Below are 19,100 nucleotides of genomic sequence, written 5' to 3' on the forward strand. Positions count from 1 at the left end.
AAAAAGTTCTACATAACTACTGTATTTACAATATGTGCATACATGTATAATGTTTCTGAGTATATGCTAAAGCTTATTTAATCAAGACCTCTAGGTTGAAATGCAGGCAGAAAAATAATATCATGCATTTAGATTTTATAATTGGCATAACAACTAAGCCTTAAATCTGCACTTAAAGCTCAATGGGTGGTGTATTTTTTCCACTGAGATATGAGCAGATGCATAACATTCAAACAACCGTGTGGGAGATGGGATACATGTATTTTCACAAAAGAAGTAAGCAAGACCATTGCATGATTGCAAGAGCAGCATGAGATATGTTGTTCTTATCAAAACTGAAGTAGTGCCGTGCCTCTAGCTTGACCTGCGCCGTATATAATATCACATAAACTACCTTTGCCACTGAATGATAACATAATCTACTGTTGCTGCTGTATGTTCTTTAGTTGAAAGAACTGAAAACTATAAATAATCATCATCAGACATGAAATTCTTGTTCTTGTAACTTCCTCACTGGTACATAGCCCATTAACTAAAGACATTAGTATTTTACCACACTGGTTATATGCTTGTTTTTTGGGGGGTTTCTACGTTTTTTTCACCCATCGATTGCAATCTATTTTCAGTATCAGATCAAACATTTACAGCACCGCTATGAATCACAAGATATCAGTACCAGCCTGTCCCAGAGGAACTCTAACCACTATTACGAATAGCATGATTACTTCCAAGAAAGTATGGGTGTCCAAGGTCAGGGGTTAATTATGTGGCAGGCATAAACAACCGGTGATCCACTTAATTGCTGTCGATCACGGACCATAGAGGTCAGACCACTGCTCCATTCTTGCCTAGAGGATCAGCTTGCTTACCAAATACTTTTGCATTTGCTGGCTCAGTAACACAAAACAGATAAGATGAGATGAATCTTCCCCAGGGGAAATTTTTCATGTAAGCTAAATTACCGTATGTCCAGATGCAAAGATGTAACACTGTGAAACAACTCCTTATGAAAACAAAGTCTTGACTAACCTCCAGTTCTGTGGCTTACAGTGCCTTGGCAGGGGCATAAAAGAAGGCTTTACCCAGTCTTGCCCAACATCTGACTGTAATTTAATGAAGGACGTGGGTGTGATGTAGGGGCAATACTACTGGGACATTACCTTTCATTCAGCTAATTAAGTTAGGGGGCTTAACAAGTTAGAAAGGATTAAAGGCTTTTAGCAGCCGTTTATTTCAATCATTTATGTGATTTAAGTTGTTGTTTGGGCTGTTTGGACATACTGATGCCATAGCCTCTAGATACAGTCCAATGGAAACTAGAAGCATATTTAAATATGATTCTGCTGTGCAAATTAAGCTTCCATAGACCGTATTAAAGAAAACACCAGACCATGGGTGGTGAATAGTGCTTTAGAAATCCTAATTTTCAAGATGTGACCCATTAAATACACTTGAAAGCAGAGTTGTTGGTCTGTTTAGTTATGGTGAATGGCTGTACTAGGGGTAGATGAAGAGTCCAGTGGAGCCCAGAGTTTGGGTGAACCGTCTTTATACAGGCCTGATCCTGCTCCCTGGACACATCATAGTCAGTTTAATACTTGGAGCCAGTCTTATTTCCTGACACACAGGACTACTCATTGCTCTCCATATTGTCTGGCTTTTTTTTTTTTCAGGGAGCAAGATGTTCCAGTGAATTGACAAGAGCATGATGATGGTATGGCCAAAGGCTAAGGAATTTTATTAAAAAATTTTATTTTATCTTTTGGAGATGTGATAATGATGAAATTTTGACAAATCAGAAATATCAAATTTAAAGAGACACAAATGAATAAATTATGATAAATTACCAGGGAGTACCATTCAATAGAGTCTTAGCTGAATCAGTCTTGTGCAGGCTCTATAGAAACATTACACGCTTCATTGGTCTGGCTGGACAGTCAGTATACAGGTTCACATTTAATTGCCTAAAAATAGAAAACAATTAATGACATCGTTAAATGTCAGCTGGGATTGGTTCCAGGCCCCTACAATACAGATCTCAATGAGAAAATGGGATGGATGGATTCTTTTATTTTTTTCAATCCAATTGAAATTTAAGTTAATTCTACTCATGCTAGTTTGCTAAATTGTTCTGATTACAAAATTCAGGCCTTAATGAAACATGTAGAATGGTGGATTTTGGCTAACTGTGAGTGACAAACCACCACGTGACTCTGTTCAATTCATGTAAATCAAGTTTATTTATTGGCACCTTATTTATTTATTTTATCGCTTCCTGTTTTGCTTTCATAATAATCTTTTTTCTCGCCATCTCGATCCCTACCTTTTCCTCTCTTCTCCAGTTTCTACCAGTTGGATTAACTGCATCCCCCAAAGTAATCCCCTTTCTCCCAACTGATTTACTGGCAAGTCTCACTTTCCCCACACTAATCTCCTAGGAGCTGATGGCCTTTCATAAAAGGAAAGCAAATCGCAAAGATGGACTAGCTGTGTTTTCCTCTCTCTGTGGATTGTTGTGCTCTAGGCTATTTGAGTGGCCGAGCCATTTGGCTAACCTCTATAATTGAACCTACTGGTGGCAACAAGCTATGTACTTGTAGCAACAGCATCACATTTCTAAGTGGTGTGATTGCAGTTGTGAAATAACCGTGGATGTGGATTGTGCCTGTGTGCACACTGAACTTTGCAGAGTATGCTGTTCAAGACCTTGTGGGCTGCAAGGAAGCAACATTTGTGCTATATATTTTGAGTTTTTCATAAAATTTTAATTTTTTTATTAGATCCAGAATCAGTCAATTCAGCATTCAGTTAATGCAGTGATTATACAGTAAAGTAGCTTTTCTGTAACTGGTAATAGAGACTGAACTTTAAAAAGGAGACAGCATTTGGTAGAAAAAAAAACTGATAAAGAGATGAAAACAGATGAACGTGCAAAATTTAGATATTTTGGGTGGTTATGGTGTGATAAGAAATGACATCAAACAGAATCCCTTATGTAGTGAGCGAAAGGCTGAATGGCGAATGGAGACATGGGAAGAGGCCCGCTGAATAACCTGGATGAAGCGGGGATGGGAAGGAGGAGGGATACATGACAGACAGCATGAGAGACAAAGTGACAGTGACAGACAATTCATTTAAAGAACAGAGGCTGGAGACTTGATTGGCTCACAGAACACAGACAGATCGGTCACTGGATGAGACTACCAATGTCAAACTTTCAAAATGAATGGATTTGACAGCAAGTGAAAACCAATGACAAAAAAGCAGAGCAGCGAATAGAGCTTATAGCGCCATTAACACCCCCCCCCCCCAAAAAAAAACAAACAAAACAAACAAAAACAAAAACAAAAAAAACCCTTTAGTTTAATGTGATATGAAAGGGGTAACTGTTTCCTCAGTGGGTAATAATCATAATCATGATAATCATAAGTTTTTGTGTTTTTGTAATTGTCAAGACTGCCTAAAATTGCTGTTTTTTTGAATATCTTCATTTAAACAAATAAAAGCTGACTTGCTTTTGGAGGTTTTGAAGATTGATAATTGTAATGTGATTATACAACCCGAGTTACTACAGTTTAAATAAAACATATTAAAACATAGTGGTTTCATGTAAAGCTTGACGAATCTGTTTTTGACTATCCAGATATTCCTTTGTTGGTATGGCATGTGTTTTTCACTCGTGAGATGTGGATATTCGTTTTTCCAAAATGTGGAAATAATTACCATCTCAGCTTGGGCGAATGACATCCCTCTCGCTCACAGCAGTGATCTTCACACTTCAGTTCACCTCATTGCTGCCAACTTAGCGACTTTGATGCTAAATTTATCAGCTTTTCATGCCCTTTTACATACTTTTTTTTGTTGTTTAGTTTTATGCGCACAAAAAAATAGTCGCCACTACAGCTCTCGGAGACCAATGTGTTGCTCTTCTGCCACAAGCACACCTCATTCTTCTGATCTGATCTGTTGAAGAAATTGCAGAGAAGCAAGTAGCAGGGCCTGTTTGTGTTGCTCCCCTACTGCCATAATCAGACTGTCCTATACTACGCTTATCAAAGCACAGTTAAAAACAAACACAAATCAGCTACTGTGAAGCACAATAACACCTAATTACTGTACTGTTTGTATCTGATTGTAGCAAGCAATTTGGAGGTTAAAACACAGACATTCAAAGGTTTAGGCTATCTAACCTTGAACAACATTTATGCAAGTACTACAAAATAAATCAGATATTTTTTGTTGTTCAAAGTGATTTCTTATTTAAAGTGGACCAATTATGAACATATTTCAGCTGGAACAGGCTCCCAGCTCGCCCCACAACCCTAAGATGGATAAGTTGTTGAGAAAACAGACCTCATTACTCTGCCCCTTCTTCTCTTACTAAGTGTATTTTTTGTGATTGCAAAAGTGTCATGAAGTTGTTATTGTCTCTTTGGTTGTTTTTGCTTTTTTCCTGTTCAGATTGTAACCCAGGCTCTGACTTAGCATTCAGTACATCTCTTCAGTCGTCTCACAGTTGAAGACTCTAGTGCATTCACCCTAGTGGACAATGAAAAAGATGTAATCATGATGTAATTTTGGAGGAATGGGACCGTGCAGCAACTGAAAACTGAAGTTTTAATGGCTTTGTATTAAAATGGCTCTTTTTTTTTTTGTGAAGCAGCGAAAAACAGCCAAGCATAGACGTGCACAGACGATCACAAACTGCCTCTGTAATGATTAAAAACTAAAAAGATACTTGCCACAAAATTGTCATGTGGCTGCCAGAGATGGAGCTGACAGGCTAGGACTGTAACACATTGAAACATATTCAGTGTATTTTACAATATAATCAAATATAAGTAAGCCATGCTGTTTAGATTTGACTACATATGGTTCAGCAATTCTGTGTGTTGTTGTAGTCTGTTCTTCAAGATGAGGATTTGTGCTCCAACTGTGAAAATGTCCGCTTATTGTTGTCCTCTGTAAAGCACACGCTGGCTAAGTATTTATATAAGACTGATGCATTGAACTCTACAGGTTAGGTTACATTGCATTTGAAATATCTGTATTTTGGTTCACAGCACAGTTGATTTATCATCGACTGCATTACACAGAAATGGCTGTACAGCCAGCCAATTGACAAATAGCAGAGCTTCAGTAACATTATCTCTATCTGAAGTGAGATAACTGTTACATTACAGCTGTCTAAAAATAAATTTAAAAAAGGAACACAATGTGAGATTGTGCTGAAGATTATATCTAATTTTAAATGTCCGAAAGAAGACCGACACACAGGCAAACGTCCTGCATACCAGATAAAGGAAAACAGTGTTTGTTACGGTGTGTTTCAAGTTTAATCTGCAAAACTTTATTATGTTTTAGGAAATGCTTTACCGCTCAGTTTCATCAAAATATAATTTTACCCAAATACAGTTGTCTTGCAGTTTGCCTATAAATTACTGAGCAATAACAAAACATTTCTCACATCTTTCTCTCTGTACGTCTGTTATTTCACTCCGTTTATTTATTTGTTCTGCTCGACTGCAGATTAAAGACGTTCCTGCTTCTAGTCACACCACCACATTGACCAATATGCATGAAGACCTGACTATATTCCTCCTGAGCGTCCAACATTCTCCCTGAAAAAAAAGATGTATTTTGAGATAATAAAAGTGACTCGCGCTATTGTGTACGCTACAGATAAAATCTTAAAGCGATGAAGCACCATAACAGACTTACTTTAATCATGTTTCACTTTCTTAAGCTTCCTAAATCTCAAGCCTAGTTACACATTCATGAAGCCAAAATATACTTATAACTCGCAGACAGCCCAGGGTAGGTGTTAGAAGAGTCTTGTAGCAGCCATAGGCAAGTTTGGAAGTCAAATCATTAGAAATTTGTTAAAAATTGTTCAAAAGTTCACCACTTTTCCTCTCACTGCTTCAAAATCATCCCTGTAATTTCTTGCTGTTAACTCTACCTGTAACAGAACAGAATGCAAATGGGGTGTAATGGGTGGGGTTGGAGTTGTGTCACCTTCGATAACCAGTTTGATGAATCAGTCAGAGAAAATCTGTTTCGCAGCGCAATTACAGAGCAAAGGTGATAACGCATTCTGCTCTCCTGTATCTGTGATACTTGAATGAAGAGACAGAGGATAACAAGCACGCTGGAAAAAGCTTCTGACAGTGGGGCAAAATTGTGTGTCATCACCGTCTTCCACTTTAGTGTAGGTATTTTATAGCACCATAGATATACAGGAGTTCAGCTGCAGTTATTCTGACTTAGAAAAATAACATTGTTAAATGTGATAAATTTGATGCTTTCTAAGTGGACGTTTGTCTGTAAAGCAGTGGCCCACACAAGTCTCCCCTCTCGCTGAACTTTTGATATTGTAAGACAACGACAACAATTTTTTTTCCTAAAAGAATTTTTTTTTTTTGCATATATGGAAATATTAGTTATTCAATTAAATTCAGACGACTCCTCGAGTTATTGAGTAATGCATTAAGGATGGTCTGAATCCACCATTGGAATAAAGAAAATAATGTAAACAAGCTAACAAGTTTCTATTGATTTATTATTTTTCTAGTACATTCAGCATTTATATTTAGTTCAAATTCAGCAATTCAAAGTTATTTTATTGGCATGGCAGTTTTTAAATAAACACATATAATTAATATATAATTCTATGCATACTGTATGTGTATGTGTGGAAGATGTGCCTTGTCCTTCTCCTTTGAAATGTCTATTTGAATTTGGAATTGGTTAAAGGAAGTGTTCCTTACCTCACTAAATTTTTTACACTTCAGGAGGAAAATACATCTCTGTTTCTGTTTCAACCTTACCTATCAAACAGTAATCACATGTCGGCTTTCTTTATGTTGCCATGCCTTGTTGTGTCTTTCTCGTTTGATTGCCAGTTTGTTTTCACCGAGCTTATACTGGCTTAGGATCTGTCTCTGCTTTCTGTCTCTGATGGTAAGGAGATATTCTTCCAATTCATAGTCTTTGTTTAGCACTAAATAAAACATGTGAGTCTGCATTGGGTTTTAGTTTCTTCTTTCCAGTGTTTCAGATAGCTATCTTCGCGTTGTTTTGATTTGGTTCACTCTGATTGGTGTTTGGAAAGCAGTGTTGTGAGACTGATCAGCGTGTGTTTGAGAGGAGGCAGCGTAGTATCAACACTAGCTGACACATGGGACTCTTTTCTGGGATCATCTCTTGGGTTTGGAGGGCTTTGCATTGGATGGTGTCTTGGGGCCTGGATTTAAGATGATTAAAAAATGTGAGTGCTCTCGTTTGAATGTTAATTGTCAGTGAATATCTGCCTAATTCTGCTTGACAGACATTTGCTGGTGTGTTGCTGTGTGTGTGTAAAGCATATATAGAGAATTCTGCATGTAGAGATTTCAAAGAGTGTTTATCTCAGTAGATATAGCTCTGATGAATAAACCCCATACTTTGCTAACCTAAGTAGGCTTTTTGCAAACTACCCAAATGATGTGGTATGTTCTGAAAAAATACTACAAAGAAAGTAAACTGTCAAGAAGTGGATTATATTCTAGCAAAAATAATCTTCCTCTGAGTTTTTGAGTTATTAGTTCCAAGAAACCTGTGTCTTTGTGTGAGCTTCCATGTGCACACAGAATTGAGAAACACGCAGAGAAAATTCAATATGTGCTCCCTACCAATCCATTTTAATGAAGATGAAGTCTTTGTAATTGCCCACGTCTGCTTCATATAAATGAATGCACTCTCTTTTTTTCTTGCCTCTTCCAGATATTAACGAATGCGAAAGGGACCCGTGTAAGAATGGGGGCATTTGCACAGATCTGGTTGCCAACTATTCCTGTGAATGTCCAGGAGAATACATGGGGAGGAACTGTCAATACAGTAAGTACTCCTGTTTCTTTTTTTGGCAGTGTTTACCTTCTAACTCTTACAACATACCATTGATTCGAACAGCACACCTGATGCTGCAGGTAATTGCACTGCTGGTAGTATTACCGACACAAAGTGATCGATCAGAGAAAAGGGGGGCTGGTAATTCTCATAAAGAGCGTCTGTCTTCTGCTTTAGTGCTTGGTGCACCTCCCTTTGATGATAGATTTTCAATGATATGCAAGTTTATCAGGAAAATCCCCACATGGAAAAAGCAGATTTAGTGAGTCACAGCTGGAAGACCTTGGGCTCTATGAATAAGTACACTTGGGAGAGTTTTGAAGTACAGTTTGAAGTATCATCCTTATCATCAGTTCAGAGTAAGATTTGAACATTTTCACCTAAATGTAAATAGCAGCTTTATGCAAATGTGACATTGATGTTGTTGTGCGTTTTAAAAAATGTAACACTTTCTCTGAATAAGACATCATTAAGACATTATAAGATATTGTAATGCATAACAATTAATTATTATAAGCACTAAAAATAATGTATTTCAATTCCAGTATTCAAATGCTTGCCTTCAAACTAAAATAACTGAACTACATGACACATTATAACTACTATGACTTAACCGTTTATAAAGTCACAAAGAGATCCATCCCTACAAACCAGCATTCTTATAAATACCCAATTCTGGTGTTAATATAAAGTGAGATTCTTATGCAAAGTGACTGGAGGAGGTTATTATTGGCAAAGCTATGACACTATAACACATTCTCAGCTATATTCTTTGCTGCTTAGTGTTAGACACAACGAATCAGATGACTACCAAAACCTTATCAAGTGTTTATTTTCCAAAACACACAGTTCCAACACAGAAAACGGCACCGTCACAGTAAACACAGCTGCCAGTGGTACAAGTGGGAGGTATTATTGAGTATTCTCCCAGGACAAGTTTGAATGTGAAACAGAAAGTGAGGCTGATGTTGTGAGTGAGTATGTGAGCTCAGCCAGCTTTTATTGGGCAAATAAAAGCTAAAGTGAAAATGATCAGTATTATTAGCATCGCCAGAAGAAAAGAAAATGCATTTTAAGGCTTTAGTGATGAAAGACTGCAAATTTTGTGCGTAGCTATCAAATGTTTACTGATGCCATATAAGTGCCTGAGACTTGATGCCTTTTGGTCTTGTGTTGGGGAGAATATGGTGCTGCCTAATGTAAGGTCAAATTGGCTCATGCTGGCTCATGCAGAGTCATTTGGGATGCTGGCTGCACAGAAAAACATGCATTTCATGTTGCTGGTTACAAAAACACAGAAACCTAAACCTGAACATAAAGGGTCTTGGAAATGTTTCATATGTTCTACAAAAGGCCTAACAGAAAATTGTTTCTGGGCTCTTATTGAAAGGAATCAGTTGGGTGTGAGGGTTAGATTTCAGGTGAAGAGGATTAATAACTGTAGGAGCCACCCTGTGAACAGTGTGCTTTCTGAGCACCATTAAATGTAAAGAACCATACAGTTAGACTCATAAGTATTTGGATAATGGCACCATTCTTTTTATTTTGTCTGTGTACATCACCACAGTGCATTTTAATTACACAACCAAGATTTGACTGAAGTGACCACTTAAAGTTTTTTCAGCAAGTATTGCATTGCTTGTTTAGGAAAATATATATATATATAGCCGTTTTTATACATATTCCCCATTTTCACAGGCCCCAAACAAACTGAATTTAAGGATTGTTTTGATACTCGGATGAAAATCCTTCATAATCAATAACTGCCTGAAGTCTAGAAGCCATGTATCCACTGTAGCCACCTTCAGCTGCTGCTTGCTTGTACTGTATGTCTCTCTGTTTGGTCTGTTGAGTTCAAATCAGCTAACGGTCACGTCACTGGTTCCACTGGCAGGCCTACATGCCCATGTCATAACATTGCCTCCACTATTTTGACAGGTAATGTGGTATGGTTTTCGAATCACGAGCTGTTTCTCTCCTTGTTCACACTTTTCACTTCCTATTATTCTGGTCTAAGTTAATCTGGGTTTCATCTTTTCAAATTTGTTGGGATCTTTGTTGTTGTTTTTCCCTCAAATGTGCAGATGTCTTCTGGCAAAGTCTAATCTAACCTTCTTGTTGAACAGCGGTTTGCACCTCGTTGTAAACTGTCTATATTTCTGTTCATGACGGCGTTGACCGTCTTGATTGTCGACCCTGGCAGTAGTACACCTACCTTCATGAGAGTGTGACTGTCTTTGTTAACCACACACACACACACACACACACACACACACACACACACACACACTTGTGTGTGTATATATGTATATATGTGTATATATATATATATATTAGGGGTGCAACGATACACAAAATTCACAGTTCGGTTCGGTTCGATACTTTGGTGTCACGGTTCGATATTTTTTCGATACAAAAAAATGTTCATGCCTTTTTAATTTGTCATTTATTAAAATTATAATTTTTATATATTATAGTCTGATTTGTCATAACTTTTCCGTTTTGTGGTAAGCTTTTCTTTGGCTGTCACTTCTTCACCCTGACCTGTCTTATTTGGCTCAGCAGAACTAAAATATATATCCTGCTGCTTTTACACACGCACTCACATAAGCTCAGCGATTCTCTGCGCGATCAACCTCTCACATGTTTAAGCTTGCTGCGGGAGATTTCACTTGTCATGTTTGCATAGTAAGCTAACGATTGATGAGTTGATGTCAGAGGAATTGGTGCGCAAATTATCATCACTCACAGATCAGTACTGTCGCTCTCTATGCACAGTTCGCGCGATTGCAAAGTGAAAGCAAAAAACAAGCGCAAATTCAAACGCGATTTCAATATGTCACATATTGACAGTGGCTCACCGATGCCAATAATATATATATATATATATATATAACATTTAACATTTGAAGAAGTAAGAAGTTATCATATCATCATAGTATAGTGGTCACATTCTTTAGGAACATAATTAAACCTAATATTATAAACATATTATAAACATTTTAATTCTCATAAAATGAAAGATGGATTTGTCTTGTCTTGTGTAAGTATTTTCTGTTTACCAGCCCTCTTTTTTTCCCACTGGCTGCATGGAAAAAGTCTTTAAAGGAGTAGGTTTTTGCAAGAAGCCCAAGAGCTCAAAGAGGCTTTATGTGTTTATTATGCTATTGTGAGGATTTCGTCTGCAGTCTAGGAAAATATTAGGATTAATATATCAGTGAACTTGGAGCCCTGAGCAGGCCCCCAACACGGCTACTCACAAATTAATTCATCAGATTTTGTTTGCTTAATGTGCCTTATAATCTGAAAAATACGGTAACTTCTACCTTCCTTTAGCATGTCCAGAAGTCAAACTTCTTGTGTGATGGTTCCCTTCTTCCTCTGCCTTTTGGATGCTACCGCAGGTGCCTTTGACGGTGCAAAACATTTTCAGAATCAGAATCAGAATACTTTATTTACTATTTACTATATACTATTTACTATAATTACTTTGTTGACATTGTTGTGTTTGTTGGGGAGAGAACTTACAAACATACAGTACAGCACTTCAGAGTCACACTGCTAGCGATCGCAGATTTATGTAAATTTGACAAGCTGAATGCATTCTGTACTGGACAGACGCGGCACGGAGGAGACTGATTGACTGATTGATAGTTACGCCTATTCAATTGTTTGCTAATGCAAATATCTAATCAGCCAGTCTCACGGTAGTAATTCAATGCATTTAGGCATGTAGACATGGTGAATATGAAGCACCAGAATGGGGAACAAAAGAAACTTAAGAGACTTTGAATGTGGTTGTTGGTGCCAGATGGGCTTGTCTTAGTACTTCAGAAACTGCTGATCTACTGGGATTTTCCTGCACAATCATCTTTACAGCTTTACAGAGAATGGTCTAGAAAGAGAAGATGTCAAGTGAGCACTTCTCAAGGTGAAATTTCGCTGTTGTGCCAGAGGGTAGATGAGAATAACTAGACTGCTTCAAGCTGATAGGAAGATAACAGTAACTGAAACGGAGTAGTGTACCCGAGTATTGTTTCCATGAGCAACCCCTTTGTGACCAGCAGGATAATGCATCATGTCAAAAAGCTCAAATCATCTCATACTGGTTTCTTGAATATGACAAGGAGTTCAATGTATTCAACATTTTAATTTTAATGTTTCTCATAACGCAAAGTGTAAGTATTTATTTTATTATGGTCATTTTGTATTGACATTTTTTTTTCATATTGATTGCATCAGTGGTTCCCTATATATTAGCTGTTCTGTGAAAATGTAATTGTAGACTACGAGTTTTTCAATATGCTATAGACCATCCAAAGTTCAGAACTGCACAGCACGTATACAATATGTGCAGTATTTGCACCTGGTATTTCAGCTAATATTAATCAAAGGTTTTATTGGCTGACATACTGAGAGGTAGAGCAGGGAAAGCTTATTTTTAAAATAAACAGTGGAAACCTATTTCAAAAATGTATTTAGATAATATAATGTAAGGAAAGTTAATATGTGCATGTGGATTGTTGTACTAACACAAGCTATGCATTTTTCTCTGTTTGTTCTGCTTTATTCAACAAGAGCGTAGCAGTATTCTTTTAAAACACACATTGCTAGCTTGGTCACTTTTAAAGTTGCAGCTACACAAGAACATGTGTACAGGTGCATTTTATTCACCGCCATTTGTCACCTGTGGAACGTCTGTCGTGCGGCTAACATCTGTTAGGTGTATTTATTATTCTTTGACTTATCCCCTCTTTTTGCTCCATGGTCATTAGTATTGGTGCGGTGGCATTAATTTCAGTGGGGTGCTAATTTGTTTAGGCTTTAGGTAGGGCTTGTGGGAGATGGATTCAGCTGTCACATCACGGTACTGGCGGTGTTAGTGATGTGTGCTGTCGCAACGCTGATGTATGCTCAGGGGCCAGGAGGGCAAGGCCCCGGGGCTGGCTGCCTCTGCTGCTCTGACTGACGACTGGCAGGCAGCTCGTTAAGAGTGGCCCATCATTGCCACAAGGTCAGAGGGACCGTGGATTTGCAGCAGTGTCTTGTCACAACATCTATATGGAATATCTTACAAGAGAGCTGCCCAAAAGGCACAACATCTAGACAAATATAATATTGTGTTGATGCAACACTGCACCTCGATCCGCAGGCTCTAATGGGGAAAAATAGATTTCCATTTCATTTTTAGGAGGTAAATTTGGGTGATATGACATTTGGTGCCAGTGTCTGAAAAAGCATGTGTAACTGCAGGGTCCCTAACAAATTGAAAGTCAGGATTCATTAAGAAGACTCTCTTATTAAATTAAACTTGCTGCATTCTTTGCATTTGGTCAGGAGGGATTGTTCTCCCCGCAACGCCCATGTTCTGTTCATATCATTCAAAAAAGTATATTTAAGCATGTTATCAGCACAGCTCTAGGAAAGGCAGTGAAAATAATCTGCAAAGTCTGAAAGAGTGGGTATCATGGCTGGAGACTCTTTTGTTTTTCTTAGAAATCGAGAAACGTATTCTGCATTGCCCGGTTACTGTTGTTCCTGACTTTAAGTTCCTAGGGCGACGTAATCAGTTCTGCAAAAAAAGTTCACTTTTTTCTTCAACCTGGCAACCCCAAAGTCTGTAAAATCCAAGCAAATCTGCAGTTTGCGTTACTAATTCAGCATCTGAGCAAATGTGAAACAAGGTCACATTTTCCATTCTATCATCACTTAATTCCTTTCCAGTTAGACATTTGTTCAGTATTTTGTTGTAATCAAAACAAGGATTCTTGAGATGAAGCCTACAATGTGTTTTGTAAGGTCAGTGTGAACCCTAAACACCAAATTTTTGTCAGTGCATCCTTGAGTCCAGAAAAAGTTTGTGCCAAACTTGAATCTGTCATGATCCTGGGTCTGCTGACCCAGCGTTTTGTGTTTAGTTTATGTAGCCTTCAGGTTTCCTAAGTTTATCATTATCATGCCTAGGTGTTACTAGTTATTTTCCCCTCGTGTTTCCACTATGTTAAGTCTCCCCTGCTTTCATGTATTTTATGTCTGTGGCGTATGTTGTCAGTCCAGGTTGTCATGTTTATATCTCACTGTGTTTCCTGTTTTATTGTGAAGAGGTCTGGTGTTCTGTGTTCATCATGTTCAGTTTTACTCTCCCACTGTGACGTCATTATGTTCATGTGTGCCAGCTGTTTCCCCATGTGTTCCCACTTCCCTCATCATCCTGTGTGTATTTAGTCCGTGTGCTTTCAGTCATTTGTTGTCAGGTCGTCTGCTCATCCACGTCTCATCTCCAGGTACCCATGTCAGTTCACTATGGTTAAGGTTTTTCATGTTTTGTTATTAGTTCACCCAGTTTAGGTTATTGTTTAGTTTTCAACGATGCCCTATTATTTTGTACCCTCATTACTAGTCTCATTAAACGGCTTGTTTTGTTAATCCACACCACGTTTCGGTCTGCGCTTGAGTCCTCCTCTGCAACACATACGGCCTGCCCCAGCCAGACCGTGACAGAATCATTTCCATTCTTGCATTCCTGTGATGTTCAAATCATGGAATACCAAAAAAAGAAGAAAAACAACAGCTAATTCTGACACAGAGGCCTAAAAATGTGGCTATTATTACATATGTTACTTATTTGAAGTATATTAAAATGAACAGTATACTGAATCAGTGATTCAAACAAGTAACAAGAAAAACACTTTCCATGTATTTAGTTTCAACTGCTAGGCTGCATTTAAAAATAAAACCAGTTTATTCTTAGAGAGCCTTTTTCAGAGGACCAAATTAAGTTTGTCCAACAGGTATTGGAAACTCATGAGATTCTCAGAGTTTTACCAGTGGTGTATCCACCTACACCATCCTCTCATCAGTCTGGAAGCGGTGAGTCACATAGTAGAACTAGTGAAGCGAGAGTGATTTACCATACTCAAATATATAAACATATCTCTGTCAGTACGTGTACACAAAAAGAAATACTTGTGCTTCCTTCCAGCCTCCAGTAGATCCCCCTGGACTGTCCTCAGACATTACTCACTGTCTCCATGGCTCCCTGTTGATTAGCACCCCACTGTTTTTAGCAGCTGGATAAGTCATGCTAGGGTTGTTTTCATCATTCCACTCTTTTCTGACTCTTGGCTTTCTTGTGTGGTGTAAGCCTTCTCACACGTCTCAGTGTTGCCAGTTTGGTTGTCTGTTGGAATGCATGTGTGTCGTTTGGATCTGTGTTTCAGTACTGACTTTGAAATGGCTTTTTTTTTTTTTTTTTTTTTTAGATATTTTGTTTAAATGATGAAGGCAGCTTCATAGTATTTAGGTGACCATTGCTCCAGGCATCCCCTGAAGGCTGGTTCGCACAGCCACTTGCACTTCAACCAGCATAAGCAAGCTGTGTCTCGAGCTGAAGTCTGTCCTTGATGTGTCCTCATTCTTTTGAGACTCTTCCAAGTTCCCTCAGTTTTTTTTCTGTGCTGTAGTTTTTAGAGCTCTTGCACTATATCTGCAATCACAAGCATGCTACTTGAATAATCAAATTGTTTGATTGATTTTTAATGACAAACCAGTGGTCCTAGAAAAAGTTTAAAAATGATGGTGTCATTAACGATTAAGGTATTATTTTTTTCGCATTCCTTTCAGAGACATACCAAAGTAAATGTGAAAGATAAACAAAGGTTGTGGGGAATTCAGCCTCCATAATGCTAGCATTGATAGAGAATGACATGCATCACACTGCAAACACTGTTGCAATCACAGCAGACCAGTAATAACTGAAAAAATCATGCAGAGACAAATCTTCTATAACTATAACTGAGAAGATAGAAGACAATGCCATTAAATAATAATTAATTGCTAAAATGTCATCAACTAGCTGACTTTTGCATAAGTAGCAAATAATCCTGCTCATCTTTATTACTATTAGTGCTATGAGTGGGTTCTCTAGTTTTCTTTCACATTGCATATCACGTGAAACCAATTTCTCGCCATTTTTTATGCAGGTAAACTGCATGTTACAGTTTAAAGTTTGCATGATGAGGAGTTTGGGAAGCTGGCTGTGTCACTGCAACATCACCCCTGTTTAACATACTTTATTGAGTGTGAGAGATTATAAACAGGTGGAGTAACAGCTGAATCACTTTTGGTGTCAATGGGCCACAGCTTATTTTAAGGTGCAACCACAGTTGCGTACAGTGTTTTCTTGCCCACATCACTTCCTTGATTCTGATGCTTTTCCACAGATTCGCAATTCGTACTTTCAAACAATATAGGATCTATAAAACATTTTTACATTATCAGAGCTGTCAAAAACAAAATCTGTTGTGTTTCGACAGAAACAATATTTTTATGTGCAATGTACTGTGGTATGTTGTATAATTTATGTACACCTTCTCCAGCCCATTCCATCTACATCTATATTCTGTGCCAAGTTTTTTTTTGTTTCATCTCTCAGTATTTTTCTTTTTTTAATGGAAACACAAAGAAGTACTTGTTGTGCAGAGCAATAAATTCTTTATTGGATCAGCATTGCCAGAATCCCTTTTGCCACAGGTATATTTATTAAAATGCATTGGATATGCCTGGACACACTAATTAGGCTTAACTGCAAAAAACAGCAGCTTTAAAAAGGGCTTTTTGACTGAGGATAATGGTGTCAGACTTCCCCATTTTAATGCAGCCTCTAAGATATTTAAAGCTATTGCAAAGCTTGTTGACTTTGGGAATGATGCTGTTCAACTGTGGCTGCAGCTCCTTGGGAGAGAGCCCGGGGGCTCTGTTCCTGATGGAAGAGATGAAGGAACAACCTGTTAGTCCATCAAATGTGTGTAGTAGCACTGAGACGGAGACAAGAGTCCCAATCTGCAGCTGTGACTTAAAAGAACTTGGGAGACATGAGAAAAGCACGTTGTTGACAATCAAAATTGTAGGGACAGTAGAATAGAAAATAGCTATGGTGAACATAACAGTGAGTTAACAAATAATGCAACAATAGTCAAGAGAAAGTCAGAGTTTGAATGACCTTGGCTAATATAATACAAATGAAATTTTGGAGCATCTGGGAACTGAGAAGTGGTTCCACTTGAGAACTGGTGCCAAATTGCTCAGTCTATTGGAACTCCAAGCTGATCAGTTCCCTTTTATTATTGCTGGCTTAGTTTTCTGATAGTTGTCCATTGCAGAAGGCTGACACTGAATTCATGGCACTGGAGCTTTTTTCCCACCTAAGTCACATGCAAGCCTTTTTTGGCTACTCTTGGTCTACACTGTGTTCAGACATAGAGATAATAAAAGCAACCAGTGATGCTGTGTAGGCCTATATTGTTATTTTCCAATAAGCTCAGTAATCAATTGTGAATCAATGGGGAATCGGACCACTGAGGGGAATCCATAATGATGACTCCAATTCAACATTTAAAGATAAAAAGAGTGAAACAAAACAAAATGGGGAGGATAAAGTCAGTGGTTTTGTGTTTTTTTTTTTAATATTATACGCGTTCCTGAAACTCACTTTCCCACATTTCTGAGTGTTAGAATGATAGGAGGACTCATCTATCGCTTCCTCTCTCTGTCTCTCTGTTCTCTCAGAATGCTCTGGCCCACTGGGCATGGAGGGCGGTATAATCTCCAACCAACAGATAACGGCCTCTTCTACCCACCGTGCTCTCTTTGGCCTACAGAAGTGGTACCCGTACTTTGCAAGGCTCAACAAGAAGGGGCTGGTCAATGCCTGGACTGCAGCCGAAAATGACAGATGGCCATGGATCCAGGTAAAGCACAGTCACAAGACAGGCGCCACATAAAGTTGGGCCACAGCCAAGTGCAAATGAATTCAGCTCTCAGTTACAGACAGATTCCTGTTTTTGATCTTTAAATGGTTTAGTGTTATATTATTTAGAGGATCCCTGGTGTTTCACGTCACCTGTTTGTAGCTGATGGTAAGTATAAAGTGTTTGCGGTTTGGAGTTAATTACAGATCCTGTAAAACTGATGGCTAGCTTGCTCTTAATAAAGACTCACCATAGGTTTAAGCTGTAGGGTAGAACAGATACTGCTGCAGTTTGGATTAACATGAGAAACAACATCAAGTGGCAAACCGTTTACTTTTTAAAATCTTTATTCAGCGGCACCATCTCTTGTTTTGTTTGAATTGTGATTTACTCACAATAGTAGCTGTGCTGCCACTGTATCTGTTGTCAGAAATTGACTTTTGCAAAGTCCCCTACCGACAAAACTTTGTTGCATTGTTTTGTAATTATTCAGAGGTATTGTTGGTTTCTGTTTGTTAAGCGTTTTATGTTTTACTGAGCTATCGAGAGAAGTTTGATGTTTAAATTTATACTCAACTGTGTTGTAAACAGTAATTTTCTTGTTATCCGTGGAAAAAAAAAGGATTAATTGAATTCTGCTCAACAATTCCCTTCGTATTTTTGTCCTTTTGTACCCTAGAGTGTTTGTATAACCACCTAGAGGGCTTTCGTCAATAACAAGCATATAATTGTAAAATGAAAATGTGTGTTTATAGCAGCAAAGCACTGAGGCACAAAACCCTCCTCTTACTCCGACTTTGTTATAGTTAACCTTCACACTGTGCCATTAGTCGGTGCTTACTGTCAAAGAGCTGCATAGACAGATCGATATCATGGATTAGTTGTTGATCCTGAATTATGTCTGCACATCATATCAATAGATTCTGTCCTGTCTGGTCCTGCACTGTGGAAATCTTATTAATGTGTAGTCTTACAAAATTGTACTGATAAGAGCCTGGGAGCAGTTTTTTGCACTGAGTGAAGTGATGGTATTTAAATGTTTGCATCATTATTACCCAAAATGTAAACTGACCTAAGAGGAAATGGATTTATTTTTTTGGATTTATAGCAAAAATTCATTCTAAAACAGCTCTAGCACATGAAAACAGTTCTGATATCTGGATTTGCGCTCAACTCAAGATTTTCTACTCTTCATAAATAGACTCTGAGTTATATAGGATTTTTAAGGCGGATACCAATACCGATATTTGGTGATCTAAACATGCGATATATTGGCCAATAATTTTTATTTCGTATCAGACACACAAAACATGTTTAATACCATTTTATATTCAGAACAAGTTGTGGATTATTAATTTACGCGTTGCCCGACTCTGCTCAGATCAGCTGGTTGTTGTGTTTGCAGCTTTGCAAACACGTTTCCATCTGAGAAGTTGCAGAGGCCTCCCTAGTGGACAGACTATT

General features: G+C 38.1%; 1 protein-coding gene across 2 annotated transcripts in view; it reads left to right on the forward strand.

The window, feature by feature from the left end:
* The window catches only part of edil3a (EGF like and discoidin domains 3a), a 142,470-nt gene that overhangs the window by 66,787 nt on the left and 56,583 nt on the right, over positions 1–19,100 (forward strand). For both annotated transcript variants that reach the window (XM_085475197.1, XM_085475198.1), the window contains exons 4-5: positions 7,765–7,878; positions 17,455–17,636. In XM_085475197.1, coding sequence (XP_085331323.1) covers positions 7,765–7,878; positions 17,455–17,636 — 296 coding nt within the window. The remainder of the gene's footprint in view (positions 1–7,764; positions 7,879–17,454; positions 17,637–19,100) is intronic.

Source organism: Copadichromis virginalis, linkage group LG12 (assembly GCF_057382275.1).
Source record: "Copadichromis virginalis isolate Kocher_CV1m ecotype Utaka linkage group LG12, C_Virginalis_male_GT1.1, whole genome shotgun sequence".
In the NCBI taxonomy this organism is placed as follows: domain Eukaryota; kingdom Metazoa; phylum Chordata; class Actinopteri; order Cichliformes; family Cichlidae; genus Copadichromis; species Copadichromis virginalis.